Source organism: Mesoplodon mirus (assembly GCF_964341445.2).
Source record: "Mesoplodon mirus genome assembly, chromosome: 19".
NCBI lineage: Eukaryota > Metazoa > Chordata > Mammalia > Artiodactyla > Ziphiidae > Mesoplodon > Mesoplodon mirus.
In genome coordinates, this window is record NC_138995.1 from 1,225,522 (window position 1) to 1,239,965 (window position 14,444).

At 60.4% G+C, this 14,444-nt stretch overlaps 1 protein-coding gene across 1 annotated transcript in view; it reads right to left on the reverse strand.

Annotated features, from left to right (window-relative positions):
* Positions 1-726: 726 nt before the first annotated feature.
* Positions 727-14,444, reverse strand: part of ZC3H18 (zinc finger CCCH-type containing 18) — a 49,131-nt gene continuing 35,413 nt past the window's right edge. Inside the window, exons 9-18 of the mRNA XM_082608219.1 lie at positions 9,666-9,857; positions 8,805-8,930; positions 6,928-7,029; positions 5,789-5,932; positions 5,383-5,442; positions 4,370-4,530; positions 4,041-4,240; positions 3,551-3,647; positions 2,370-2,466; positions 727-1,560 (exon numbers count right to left, since the gene is read on the reverse strand). Of these exons, the coding sequence (XP_082464345.1) occupies positions 1,347-1,560; positions 2,370-2,466; positions 3,551-3,647; positions 4,041-4,240; positions 4,370-4,530; positions 5,383-5,442; positions 5,789-5,932; positions 6,928-7,029; positions 8,805-8,930; positions 9,666-9,857 (1,393 nt within the window). The 3' untranslated portion in view covers positions 727-1,346. The remainder of the gene's footprint in view (positions 1,561-2,369; positions 2,467-3,550; positions 3,648-4,040; positions 4,241-4,369; positions 4,531-5,382; positions 5,443-5,788; positions 5,933-6,927; positions 7,030-8,804; positions 8,931-9,665; positions 9,858-14,444) is intronic.

Here is a 14,444-nt window from a genome sequence, read left to right on the forward strand (position 1 = left end):
CCTGTCCCACAGGTCAGTGGCTATGCAGCCTGGGGACAGAGCATGCGGTAACTGAGGTAACTGAACACAGGCCTCAGGGTCATGACCCCAGGCCAGAGCCCCACGCTGTGGCCTCCTGACTGCCCAGAGCAGGGCTCTGGGAGGCATATCGTCTGCAAGGGCTCATGGAACTTGGTTTAAAGTCAGTCACCCGAGAGCAGAGGTGCCGATGGGGGGACTGGGCGGGGGCACTCCCAGGCCCTGGCACCACTCTGCAAGTTCAACCCACAAGAAAGGGTCCCCCCCCCACCGTGGTCCTGGTCCCGCTGGGAGGAGAGCAGGGGCTGAGGAGGGCATTGCGGGCGGTGGCTCTCAGACTCAACGACAGCCTTTCCCAGCCTGCAGTGAGTGAGACGGCACCGTGGTCCTGGCCGGGGCGTCTCATGCTCAGACTCCTGCGTGTCCGGGTGGGGTCCAACTGCGCGTTGAGGCACTGAATGGAGAGCTGGCTTTCGGGCCGGGGTCACCTCTCTGGCTCAGGGCCCGCTGCTGGGGAAGCTGGGCTCTCGCTCAGGCGGAGATCTCGGTGTTCAGGAAGACCTGCCAGCCCAGCCCCCGCGAGGAAACCAAGGTGAGCGCTCCACAGGGTGGGGCCTCCTTCAGCCAGCAGCCCAGTGGGCATTGCCAAGCGGAGGGCCGAGGCGGGGGCCCAGGCCCAGGCAAACATCACCACCAGGGCAAGACAGCTGTTTATCAAAATATTTTATTTTAGGAGACCCCTCAAAAAAAGACCCTCCACATCTGACAGATGCCCAGCAATACCCTCGGCCTTTTTTTTTTGGTCTTTTCTGTATTTTTTTTTTCTTTTTAAATCAACTAAAACAATTTGATGCTTAAAATAAAAGACAGGAGTATTTCCCAATCAGACTTTAGTCAAGAATATATATATACTTTTTGATCCTGGGGACGGCAGGGGCGGGGAGGACGCTCGGCACACTTGGTGTTCCTGGCGACGGTAGGAGGGCGGGTGCCGAGGGCGCGACCGACCGGGTGGTGAGGGCGCCTGACTGACGAGCAGAGGGAGGACTCATCATTTACATAAAATCGAGCCGGTCCTCACCGCGCTGCCGCCCGCCCAGCCGGCTCGCCGGACTTCTGCTCTGGGAAGGGGCTGCTTCAGTCTGGGATTCAGCGTCATCTTCGTTATGTGTGTGGCTTCTTTTCCAGCTGAGAAACTTTTTTTTTTTTTTTTAATTTTTAAAAAGAATCACAGCCAAAATAAGACATTAACTGCAAAATCCAAAATGGCTGCGCTTACCCTATTTATAAAAACAAGTGAGTCTCTGCCTCGCAGAGCAGAGCCCGGGCTACACCTTCCCGGGGATCTTGGCCCGCTTGCGGGCAATGGCGTCCTCCACGGCCTTCAGCTGCTTCAGCAGCTCCTCCCGCCGGGACAGCGTGCTGGCCTTCCCTGACTTGGTGCCCGCGGACGCGCCGGCGGCAGCACTGGTGTCCGAGGCTTTGCCGGGCACACTGGTGACCTTGCTGGAGCTCTTGGACTGGGGGGACAACGGGCGCTTCCTGTGGGGGTGGGGAGGCAGTCAGAGGGGCGGAGAGCCTCTCTCTATGAGCCTCGTGCCGGGGGCCTAGACCCCAGGAGCTGTACCTGCCAGGTGGAAGGCACCCCTCCCCACTGGACGAGGCCCCCCACGATGGGTAAGCGTGCGGGGCCCAGCCCAGCCTCCTGCCCCCAGCCCGGGTTCTGGCCACAGTCGAGGTGGCCTTCCCACGCCCCCCGATCGTGGAGCAGAGACTGCGCGGGCGAAGGGGCACAGCGTCAGGGCTTGCCTGGAGCCACGCTATCCCGCCCTCCTACTCTGGTCCTCGTACGTGCCCCGCTCTGTGCTGACGTGAAACCCCACGCTGCTGACCCCGGCTTCAAGCCGTGCTGTGGGCCGAGGGCCGGGGGCTGTGCCCACCCTCCCCGCAGCCCCTCCCACCTGGCCCTCGACCCAAAGCCAGGGGTGCAGGTGTGCAGAGACTCAGCCCACTTCCTGGGAAAAGCGGATCCATGCCCCTACTTCCTGTGCCTGACGTGGGAGGGAGGGGAAGGGGTGCCACCATCTGGGTCCTGGTCCCCTGGCCGGGAGCTGCGCGCTCTGGGCCGTTCCTCATTCTAGGACCCACTGGTGGGGCAGAGTTAAGACACGGGCCGGACCGCCCTCTTGCCTCTGGATCTGAGCCAAGCGCCACACCCCTGCTGCCTCTGAGCCTGCCCCTGGCTAGTCCTGCTGGCCTCCACCTGGGGAGGGAAGCTGCGCCAGCCCTCTATGTGGGAAAGGAGCCAGCGTGCTGTGCCCAGGGCACGGGGGCCGGGGGGAGACACTCACCTGTCTGTCGGGGCCGCGGGTGCCTTGGAATTCTGGCCCCTCTGCCGCTCTGGCTTCGGGGAGCTGAGTCTCCCACCTGACTTTCGGTCCCGAGAACCTGGGTGACAGAGGACAGGTAAGACAAGGGTCCCAGTTCCACACGGGGCCAGCTGCGCAGGGGCTGGTGTGCTCAGACAGGGATGGGGTGGCCCCTCTGACCACTGGTGACCCCATGCCACAAAGCGGTGGCCGCTCAGTTCGGCTTCCTCATTTTCACAGGAAGACGTGAGGAGCAGGGCCAGTGAGAAAAAGGGAAAGGGGAGGATGGATGACACCGGAAAATGAAGCCCCAGAGACACACGGAAGCCGAGGTCTAATTTCGGTTCTGGTTTCCTGAGCCGGCATCAGAACAGGCCACCGAGCTCTGAGCGTCCAACTCCAAGCAGACATAAACCCTCCTTCCGTGCCTTGAAGAAACTCACGGTGAGGGTCTTCAAATGGGGAACAAAAAGGCACGGCGGCTTAAAAACTATAAGCAAAACCAAGAACGGGAAGGAGTGCTTGCTGTCGTGCGAGTGTGGGGGCCCCGAGCGAGGGCAGGCGGAGGGGGTCCCGCCCCGCAGAGGCATGCAGGCAGCCCCGGGGGGTGTGCCTCAGGGGCGGGCGGTGTCCACCTCCTGCTCCTGGTGGGGTTCGCGGGACCTCTCCATTTTAAGGGGGAAAGACGGCTTGGAAACACTCAGGCTTTTGCTTTACTAGTTAGAGCCAGTCAGGAAGAGGCTCTGCCTGGGCCAGTGGTTCTCTAGGTGCAGTCGAGCACCGCCGGGGCCGCAGCCAGGTGCGTCCTGCGACACTGAGATGCTGCCCGCCCTCCGCACGCTCACGCTCACGGCCTCACAAGCCCGGGTGGGGTTTTCCAGAGGCCGAGTGATTTGTGTGACCAGAAGAGATGGGATCCCAGCCGTAAGAGGGTTGTAAAAAACCAAAGACCAATGCCACTCCTACTAACGTCTGTTTTGGAAGATAGTTATTTTCTATAAAAAAAATCTTACCTGTGTTATTTAAAGATAAGTATTTTATATAGTTTTAACTTCTAAAACCGTAAATGTCGATAGACACGACCCACCCAATCAGAAGTCCCTGAGGCCCTCAAGACTTTTTAAGCGTGAATGGGGTGCCGGCTCCAGACACGGGAGGCTCACCTCGGTCCGGGGAGAGGTTGGCCCGCTTGGCTGGAGGTGGGCTCTGCCTGTCCTTGTCTGAGGGCTCGTAGCGCTTCCTGCCCCCTTTATCAGCAGCCTGGAACAACAGGGTGTGTGTGAGGAGGACCAGGGCCTGAACGAACACAGGCCCTGGAGCAGGCGGCCACCTGCTCTCCGCCGCTGCAGGCACTCCTCTGGGGCTCCTGCGCCACGTGGCCCCAAGGGGGGCAGGGCCCACAGTCTCGAGGCCTCCACGCCAGGAGAGGGACTCAGGCCTTCCGGTCTCTCAGGGCATCGTGGATGTCACTCAGAGGCCAAGTCTGCTTTGCTCCCTGCCCCAGGTCCCAGGGCTGCCGTGTGGGAACCGGCCCGTCTCCCATCTACCCTATGCCCACAGGCACTGCCCACAGGGGCAGGACGAGCCGGGTGACGTGGAGAGCTGCCCGCCAGCCCGGCCCTGGAGCCCCAGCAGCACTACACACGGCCTCACCTTGTTCAGCAGAGTCAACTTGATCTCCTTGTGGGCGATGAACGCGGCCGGTGGGGGCTGGCCGGGTGGCGCCTGCTGGGGCGTCGTGGGCTGCTGGGAGGACCTGCCGCCCGCGGGGGTTCTCGAGGGTTTGGGCGGCTGCGTGGACGGATCCCGCTTCCGCTTATCTGCTTTCACACCGTCTTCTTTCTTAGACTTTCCTGCCCGTGAGAAACGCCCATCAGAGCCTCTGTTCCGCTGAGGCGGCCGCCCGCGTGCCGTCTGGGGGAGGCGTCATCACTGGCAGCGTGGGGCCGCTGCACGCCCCCTCCCCTGCACACAGGCTCTACCTTTCTCCTTCTTGGTCTGGGCTGGGGTGGGGGACCGCGAGCTAGCCGAGGACACGGGGCTTGCCAGGTCCGCATACATGTCGTCCGAGTCCACGCTGTGCGCTGAGCTGCTGCTCGACGTGGCACTGGACACGGAGGAGACGCTGCTCACGCTCAGGGACCTGCACGCACAAGCACGTCTGCACCGCGGCCCCAGCCTGAGACCCGATACCTGTTCCCAGGGAAGGGGAACCCACCTAGCCCGAGATCTGGGGGGCTCTGGGCACTCTATAGGTGCCACCCAGGGAGGGGATGCCCACGTGGCTGTGGCCAGGCCCTCGTGCTCCCAGGTGACTGTGCTGTTAGCTGGGCAGGGACATACGGCTGAGTGTGACCAAGAGCTGGACACCCACCCTGGCAACGGTGCACAACAGAGGGTGGACACGGGCCGCAGCGTGAGCAGACGCTGTGCCAGACAACCCAACGGGCCCACTCAGGAGGCGCTGAACATGGCCGATATCCTAGGCCCTGGTCCCCTCACAGCCCAGGCTCCACAGGGACTCCCGCCCTCTGAGAAAACCGGCAGCACTGCGTCCTAAGGTGTGTGGATGCTGCAACGGGGAAGGGAAGAGCCCAGCCTTTTTGAAAGGTTAGGTCTTTAACACACCCCAGACCCACTCAGACAGCTTTGGGCAAATGTATACACCACCTGCTGCCCGCAAATGAAAGAGAAAACCGGACTCGAGGAAGCTAAGGACTGATGCGATACTGTCTGCCTCCTAAACTAAACAGCAGCATTCTCTTCTGCCCGCTCTTTCCTCAGACCTTTTCGATCGGCCACCCCCAGCTGCCTCAGCCCGTGACCACCTCCGCGCCGGAGCGGCTCGGGAACAGCTCCTCGGACCCATGGTGTTGCTGCCCGAGGGAGGAGGGTGCTCACGCCTGAGGTGGCCTCTCCCGGGGTTCCCTGGACCCTGACTGGGGGACAGAGGCGGGTGCCGACGGCCCTGGGGCCGGAGAGACGTGATAATGACCTGGATCTGGAGCTAGAGCCGCTGTAGCTGCTGCCGCTGCCGCTGCCGCTGCCAGTCCGCCTACGACACAACCAAGAGTCCGGCTGCTCACGTTTCTGTGGCCTTGACGTGCGGGTGCTCCTCCAAGCCGGGGCTCGCTGGCCTGAGACCAACGCGCCCCCAGTGATTCGCCACCGACCGGGCAGCGGGCGGGGCTCTGATTCCCTCAAAGTGAACCAACCATAGCCCTGGCCAGCTCCCCTGACACTGTGCCTCCAGCGGGGGGGAACTTGGCACCGAGTGAGCACCTGGGCCCCTCACAACCATCGAGCTCCTGGTGACACCGAGGCTCGGAGACGTGCCACGGTCCCCGGCCCCCGCTGCCTGGGAGCACCCCTCTGCCAGCCCTGGAGGCCGGTGCGCTCACCTCCTGGGCGGGCTCCTGGCCTGCCGCTCCCTCCTCCTGGCTTCCCGAAGGTCTCCGGGCTTGGTGGGCTCGGGGGCAGGAGCGGTGGTTTTGGGGGCCTGCGGTGGGGCTGGAGGTGGGGCTGGCTTCTTCAGCAGCTTCTCTCTGTGACGTGGGACAGAGGGAGGGTCAGACCTGGCTGGGCAGGTGGAGGCGGCCCTGCCGGCCGACCTTGGGGCGCGTGCCGTGCACGCACACACTCCCCTGTGAGGAGCTGTCTCCCGCAGACCCCACCCCCCAGTGAGCATCCCTCGGCCTCCCCCTCCAAGAAAGGAGAGGGAGGAAGACGGGGCCGTCTGAAGAGCTCCGGAGCAGTGCCCAGAGCGGGGCTGTGCTCCCTCAGTAATTGGGGACCCCACTGCAGTCAGGAAAACGGCCCCCAAGCTGTTCTTCACTGTTGCGTGGGGAAGATACCCTGCCAGTTTGTTAAGCGCCCTGAACACGCACGGCGCACATGGGCCGCAGAGCAGACCCTGCCAGCAACGCTGACACCAGCAGGAAGCAGAGTCTGGGTTAAAGGAAGCTGCTCGGCACAGCAGCAGGGCTGAGTCCAAGCCTGTGCCGACCAGGAGGCAGACCCGCACTTACCCCCGCCCGACGCCGTCTGCGTGAAGCCTGGGGGCCCGAAGCGCCTGCGCTGTGATCGGGGTCCCCACCCAACAGTACAGTTTAGGTGGAGGCGGTGTCTGGGGCCTAAGTTATACGCCAACACACCGCTCTCTTTCTAACAGTGAGCCGCCCAGGACTCCCTAAGCCTGAGGCCCGGGAGCCGACTCGTTCAGGAGGAAAACCTGCCATGGGGGCTGGGGCCAGACGCACGTGGGGACGGCCAACGTCAGGACGGGCCTCGCACTCGGCAGAGCTGCAGGAGCGGAGCCCACTCTCACCCGGTGGACCATGCACCCCAACCCTGCACGCCAGGTATTGTAAGGTTTGTGTGCTAAGTCCTAGATGCTTCTAACCCCTCCCATCGTCACATCTGTTGAGAAGGATCAATGCATGGATGTGGCCCGTGGCCCCGAGGCCCACACACAGGAAGCGCGAGGCCAGGCCTGTGCCCCGCGCCCCTGCCCACTTCCCGGGGCCGTCGCAGCACTCACCCTGCTTTTGCGGGAGGCGGAGCCGGCTCCCCCTTGGTTCTGACAGGTCTGTGCGGTGAGGGCGTCGGGGATGGGGACGGGGACGAGGAGAAGGACCGGGACCTAGGGAGTGAACAGAGGTGAGAGGAGGCGCTCCACCCAGCCCGCATCCCCGCAGGGGCTACCGATCGGCCTCGGACGGGTCTTGGTCGTCTCCTGAAATGCACGTCAGAGGGGAAAAGAGGTGCCAAGGGGCAGGCAGCGCCCCATCAGCCGTCACCTGGGAGCCAGCGGGGAGGCCCTGGAACAGTCAGTGGGGCTTGCAAACACAACCCAAGGGGAAGGTTAAGTAGCGAAGTAAGCATCCCCGACTTTGTGAGAACAGCTCACAGACAGGGCCTTCTTCCATCTGTCCCCGTGTCATCCAGTGCTCACAGAGGGGAGACTGCAGGTAAGCCCCCCCACACCCTGGGATTTCCAGAACCCCCCAATTTATCAGCTGGTTCCAGGCTTCTTCCCCACAGCTCACCAGCCTTATTTTTCACGTGAAACCACAGAAGGCTTCTCCTGCCATTGATGATCGATACCTTTGCTGTCTTCCTCTCAGCCTCCTACAAGCAGCCTTCCCCGACTGTCCCATGACAGCAGCCTTCCCCTGGACACCCAGGCACTGCCTACACTTCTGGCAGGAAGGCCGTGAGGCCACAGTGCCCACAGCAGGCCCTCTGGATACCCTTAGCAAAAGGCTGGCTTTCCTTTCTCACAGCTGTCACTCAGCACAAGATGACATTCAGGAAAAGCAGGTCCAGCTGTCATCTAAGTCCACAAACACAGGAACGTGGCCTTCAGATACAACAGCTTCAATGATCTCCTTGTGCTGCTCCCACCCACTCTACGCTGTCCTAGGGTGAGACAGCCTGCCAGGAAGGGGCACCACTGGGGGCCACAGACCCCGCAGGAGGACCCATCAGTTTACCCCAAGAACACTTTGTGACGTGCTCCCCAGGGAAGGGGTGGGCACGTGTGTCTGTGTGGGTGTGTGTGTGGTGTGAGTGTGAGCGCATAGGGGTGGGTCCACGCCCTGCTGCGGCCCTCTGGGAGAGCTGCGCCTGTCTGCGACTGTGGGGACAGAGCCACACAGGCGGCCCCCTCCACTCGCAGCCTCCCTCTGGTCCCAGACCTGTCCTGGGTGGGGCCCCACCTGCGCGTCTCAGGCTGGCAGGAGGCAGAGAGGGCGGGGGAGTGACTCTGGGTCTGTGTGCAGGTGGCACCGGGGGCAGAGGCGCACGCAGCAGCCTGCACTGGTTGAAAAGGCTGAAGAGGCAAAAACGGTGTGAGCCGTTTCCTATTCCTCATGAGAACCAGTGACTCCTCCCACCCAGACGATGACCAGAAATTCTCTAACATTCCAAGCAGTTTGCCTATTTGCAGTTTGCCTATTTTCAGTGGGGAAATACTCCCGATCTTTCTGGAATAGGGCAGTAGCACCTTCTGTGAAGATGGAAACATTCTGTATCTGAGCGCCCCAAACAGGGGTTGCACCCACTCCAAAATTCTAGTGTGCTGGAACGTGACCCGACCCACCACGTGTGGCCAGTGCAGGTCCCCAGGAGGTCACCCGAGCTGGCGCTGACCCTGTGGCTGCCTCGTTCATGATATGAGCACGGCCCCCAATCAGACCAACATCGGTGTGGCTTGTGAGCCCTGACGTACACCCCTGTGTTGGTTCCTTGGCCCCTCGCTGTGTATTCTTCAGAATTCACCAGACACCTAACTTAGCGAGACTCCTCCTCAACCAGTGAGGACCTGGAAGGCGCCCATCAACACAGAAAGCTGCCGTCACGCAGGAACCCGGAGGAGCTGGCGTTCTCCACACCTGCTGGGCCTCAGGGACGTACCTGGACCGGCTGCCTGAGAACGAGCTGTGTCTGGAAGAGCGGCTGGAGTAGGAGCTGTAGGACGAGGACCGGGACCGGGACCGGGAGGAGCCGGAGCCAGAGTAGGAGGATGACCGCGATGACGACCTGGAGCCCAGGAGAGAAGAGAAGGCGGAGTCTCCTTCTGCCCGCCGGCCCCCGGCTCACACACACACACGCCCGCTCTCTGGCTGCCCTGCGGACACGCTGCACTCCAGTCCCCCTTCTCGTGGGAATGGTGCTTAGAAACCAAGACCTGGGTGCTGGGTGTGCTCACTGTCGCTGGTGACACAGCTCCAGGCCCTCGGGGGACAGAGCCAGAATACGTGTGTCCGTGTGTGTAGGTGAGTGTGTCTGACCCGGGCAGACACACGTGTGTGCATCTATGTGTCCACCAGTGCAGGCAGTGGAAACCCTGAGTCCATAGACACGTCCAGTCCCCGTCCACCTCCGCAGGCCCCTCCTGGCCCTCTTCAGGGAGAGCCCCCGCTCTCACCGCCCACAGCATCCTCACTTGTTTGTGCAGACCTAGTACACACACAGATTTCACGGCTGCCGACCCAAACTCACAGGTGACAGGTGGACCGACTAGACACTGGGGCCAGGCTGCTCTTCTGGTCTTCCGCCAAGCAGTGTCTCTCCCCACACTGACCCCTGCCCAGGTCTGTGCTCCACTCTGGGTGGCCTGCACCCCGGCTGACCTTGTTCCGGGGGGTATGTGAAGCCTCACCAGGTGTGAAGTGTCAGTTCTGTTACCCAGCAATGCTCTGGAACCCAGCCACGCCACAGCCCCACTGAGCACACAGATGCCGCTCAGTCCCGCTGACCTCCCTGCCTCCTTACCTGGAGGAATTAGAGGCAGAGGCCGATGAGGCTGATGTTTTTCGACGCCGTCGTGCCCGGCTAGGGGAGACCGATACCCCAAGTTTCTTCTTGGGAGACTTGGACCGGCGCCAGGGGTCCTTCCACTCGTCAGCTCTCTTAACCTGGGGCCCGGCAGAGGCCGTCTCCTTCTTTGGTGGCTCAGCTTGACGGCTGAAATCACAGAGCGGTTAGCAGGTCTAGGGCCACCTCCCAGCAGACAGCAATGCCGTTTGGTGAAAGAAACTGAGTCAGAGGAGAGACTGTGACCTGACGGCTCACTCCAGGAACGCCGGACACGCAGGGCAGCAGGCGCTCTGTCTACGGGAGACCTCACCTGGAGCCAGACACGTGGGGCTCTCTCCACGCGCGGTGCCTTCCAGGGCAGCAGGGCAGCTGGCCATCCGGCGCCATCCTCCCCCAGAACCCCCGCCTGCCCCGCTGCATGGGCTCCGGGAGCACAGGGAGGAAGGGGCCTGGCACGTTCTCTCTAGAGCTGGCGCACAGTGGCCACACACCAGCACTTAGGAAGCTCAAGGGGTTGAGGAACTCCTTGTCTGCAAATGAGCTAAACCCAAGCCTTACACATTTCCTTTGTTCTCTTAGGTTTAATTCACTGAAAGAACATCATCTCCCAGCGAGAGGGACGAGAGCAGGACAAGTCAACGCCGTGACGAAGCATCAAGACCGAGGGCCAGCGGGTCAGCGAGAGCAGGGCCTGCTGGGCCCCGTGAGCAAGCCACCGCCACGGCGGGCTCCCCACGTGGTCACCACCCACTGCGAATGCAACAAGGCCAAACCGTGCAGGAAAGTGGGGGCAGGGGGCCGGCAGCAGCTCGGCAGCGCAGCACCACGCCAGGGCGCCCCGCACCCCACACCAAAGCACCCCTGCTTTACAGTGGCCAGAGCACAGGGTCCCACAACAACTGGCAGCAGTTCAGTATGAAGGTATCTGCTGGCCTTGTGATATTTATTAATTAAAAAATCACACAGAAAGTAAAAACAGAGAAATAAAAATCCCCGTATCTCACTCTCTGGGGTCAGCCACCATTTAGCAGCTCTGAATTTCCTCTCTGCCTTTATTTCATTCCCCACAATGAACCCTGGAGGCACAGCTGAGACCCCTGGGGACTGCTCCACCTGGAGATGGCCTCTCTGACGGTGCAGGAGTTCACTGTCAGGTGTTACATAATTTAGACATTTCTCTACGGTTAGCTGTCTCTGTGTTTAAAAAACACAAAGAACAATAAAATCACCCTTTATATAAATCTTTATGGACACCATGCTTTTCCAAGGGCAAATTCCTAAGATGGGGAATCAGTGGCCCAAAGGAGGTGAGCGTTTAACAGGTTCTTGGTAAACCGTCACGTGTTCCCTGCAGTGGAAGCAGCTTGCACTCAGCACGGCGGGGGTGCCTGTTTTCCCTCCCTCTCATCAATTCTGGGCCCCCGTGTAACCGGCGGGGGGCGCCACAGCACAGCCCACGCAGAAGTACACCTGAGTCCTGGCAGCTCCACGCACAGAACTGGGCTCCCATCTGTGCAGCAGCACCTGGCGGCGGGGAGGCCAGCTGAGCCCTGGCTGGGCCTTGTTCCTGGCGTTCTCTGGGAGCGCTTTTGCGTCCTGTATCTCTCCCAGGCCACTGGCTTTCACTCGCACGGGTGGCGCTAACCCTTGTTTCAAGCGTGACAGCTTCTTCCAGGCTCACAGAGCCTTCTCCATTCTAAGCCACACTCGCCTCTAGACGCTCTAGACCTGCTATTTTAACCCCCTCCCCCTCTCTGGTGCACGCTCCTGCCCACTAACCCGCAGGCCAGTGGACCCACTTCCACTCCAGAATGGCTTGTGGGCGATACCGTCTCTGGCGCATATACATTCTTACTCCGAGGGGCTGTGCTCTCCCATTAATCTGTCTTCCCCTATTCTAGAGTCTTGTCTGCACACAGAACCACAGTGTTGTCACAATTCCAGATACTCTGAATTTTCAGAGGGTTCTGGGCGTGTCCTGTCCGTTGCCCTAGAGAACAATGGTAGCCCTGCCCCCAACCTGCTGGGCTTCGGGTTAGAGCACTGTCAGACTTAAGAACTGTGTCTTGCCTTTGATTCCCACCTTCCATGGGTGCCAGCAAAACATCACAGTTTTATTCAAAAATGGTCCTGCCTTTTGGGACTAGATTTTTGGAATTACATACATTTTCTATCACCAGCGTCTACTTACATTACATCATAACGTACAACAACCAACACCTGTTGATATTTTCAGGACTTTTCAATCAATCCACCAACGAGCAAGTTCCATGCCTACTATTTGCTAAGAGTCCCACACCAGGAACACCACCCAACATTTAAAATCGCCCCAAGGGCACACTAAACTGAGGCATAAAAGCCCTGTAATCTCAGCCGCAAATGCTGAGGGCCACTGCCCCATCAGCTCCTCAGTGAGTCCTCCTGGAAGTGTCCAGGAAGGGAGTGAAACCCGCCTGATGACCCTGGCCTGGCCCGGGCCATCCCAAGCTGCTTTCACCTTTACACTTCCTGTGTTGTTCTCATTCTAAAAATGCGACAGGAAATGGAACACCTTGGTCACTAGGTTTTTCATAAGTCATCAGAATGTCCCAGCTCTGTCAACCCATGGCTCTTCTAACTCAGGGAAACACAGACGGATCCCAAGGGCGTGATTCACGATGCAGCCGTGTCAGTACGGGGTGTCAACAGAGTTCATTCACAATCCCGTTTGGGGAAACTGTTCCTGTACGACTGCAGAACGGCGGGGAAGGGGCAGAGCGGGTCTGCTCCCAACTCAGGCTTCGGGGCAGCCGTGACGGAGGATGGGGCCTAGGTCAGTACCCCTGACACGCAGCCTGTCCCTCTGCTTTCTGACAACACCCCAGAGGAGAGCCGAAAGAGACCTGGAAAGCCTGGCAGCCAGACAAGCAACTATACTGGACTGCAGTAAGAGCAGGCGTGCCAGGCTCTCCCCACGGGCCAGCCACCGAAGGTCGGCACACGGGCCGCTCCACGACGGGAAGCTGGGGGTGCACGGGAGGAAACCCGAGGGAGTGGGGACAGCTGGGAGGGGGACGACTGCCAGCCATGCTGGCATCGAACGGATCTGGAATTTGCACAAACCCTTCTGAACAGAGAGGGGGAAACACCCTCTAGACAGCATGGCCACACAACAATCTTATCTTCCAGGCACCTGATCCTTTGTTCAAGGCCACAAGAGAGGGACTCTGAGGAGAAAGGGCCCCCAAGGCCCCTTGCGATGCCAGGGCGGAGGTCAGAGGCATGGCAGGCCACAGCGAGGGTGTCTGCAGACTCCAGCCTGAGCAGCAAGCCCAGTTTTGGGTCAAAGATAAGAAAAGATAAAAAGGAGGAAGGTTCTCTTCTAAGATGGAAGGGTTAAAGAGCGGGAGAGACACAGGGAGAGGGAATGGGCAGCAGCCAGGTGGCTTTTTCCCGACTGGACTCGCTCACGCCTCCCAAGGGCCTTCTCTCAGCCCTTCCCCTCGAAACTGCTGGCCTCCCAAGCACTGGACGAGGTCACCCCGGGGCCCGGTGGATGTGGAGCCGGCTCCCAGGGCCCCGGCCAGGATGGCCATCAGCCTGCACGACCTGCCCGGCTATGAGCAGCCCTCCTCCAGCCTCCGCCAGGCTGGCGGCACCCAGGGTCCCGCACGCAGATGAGCAGGGGTGGAACAGGTCCCACCCCCTCACTCCTACTCACTTTCCCCAGGGGGCCTGGGAAGGTGAGGGCAGTGCCCAGTGAGTGGCACCTGGGACCACAGACCTGTTGCTTTAATCCTCAGATTCTGAAAACATATTTCAACTCCAACGCGAGGTTGGACTTCAATTTCTGGGCGGGGTCGTGAAAACTTTGTTTCCAAGGTGAGGCCCTGTCATTCCCAAGCCCACTCCCAAAGTGCCTTCCGTTCTGTGCTGACCCCAGGCCCCACGCCGTTCCCACTGTGAAGCGCAGCCACGGCCTGACTGCTTTCATATTCACCTGCATTACCCAGTTCCCAGCAACCCACACGTGTGTAGTTAGGTCAGAACACGTGAGAGACCACGAGGCTTTCCATCTTCTCAGTCGGGCAGCCTCTGTAACTCAGTGCGTTAGGCAAGTTGAAACACAGGTACACCTTTCCTCGAAAACACCCCGGGCACAGTGACTTTCTCAGAGCAAGTCAGCAGGTAAGCCATGACCAGGATAGATTGGAATGAGATGAGAAAGATAAAGAAAGGTTTCCAGAGCTCTCAGGGAGCGTCTTTCTTGCTAACAGAAAGGTCAGTGCTGGGGATCTAACTCCTTAAGCGCGAGGACCGAGACAGAGTGGAGTGGGAGGTGCCCGTGGCCCAGGGACAGCGCGGAAGGTGTGCAGTGCGAGCGTCTGACACCCTCAAGGTTAGCAAAGGTAGGCGACACCACCATGGGGGTCTACACAGATCACAACTTGTGGTGTCCAAATTCATGAAACCTATGAATTCCACATATAAGACGGATGGTGCTGAAGGTGGAGCCACGGTGGCAGGAGCTGAGGCCGGAGGAGGCGCAGCACTCAGGGACACAGGGAGGGAAAAAGCACCCAGAGCAGAGGGAAACCGAACATGCACTTTTTGGCAAAGACAACAGAGTCCCACGGACCAGTCACAGCAGACCTCAGCGACCATAACCCTTGTCTCCAGGGCAGCAAAAGGCCAGGCAGCCTCAGCCCAGGGGCCAACGTGAGCCGAACAGAGACGCACGGGCAGGGGTCCAGC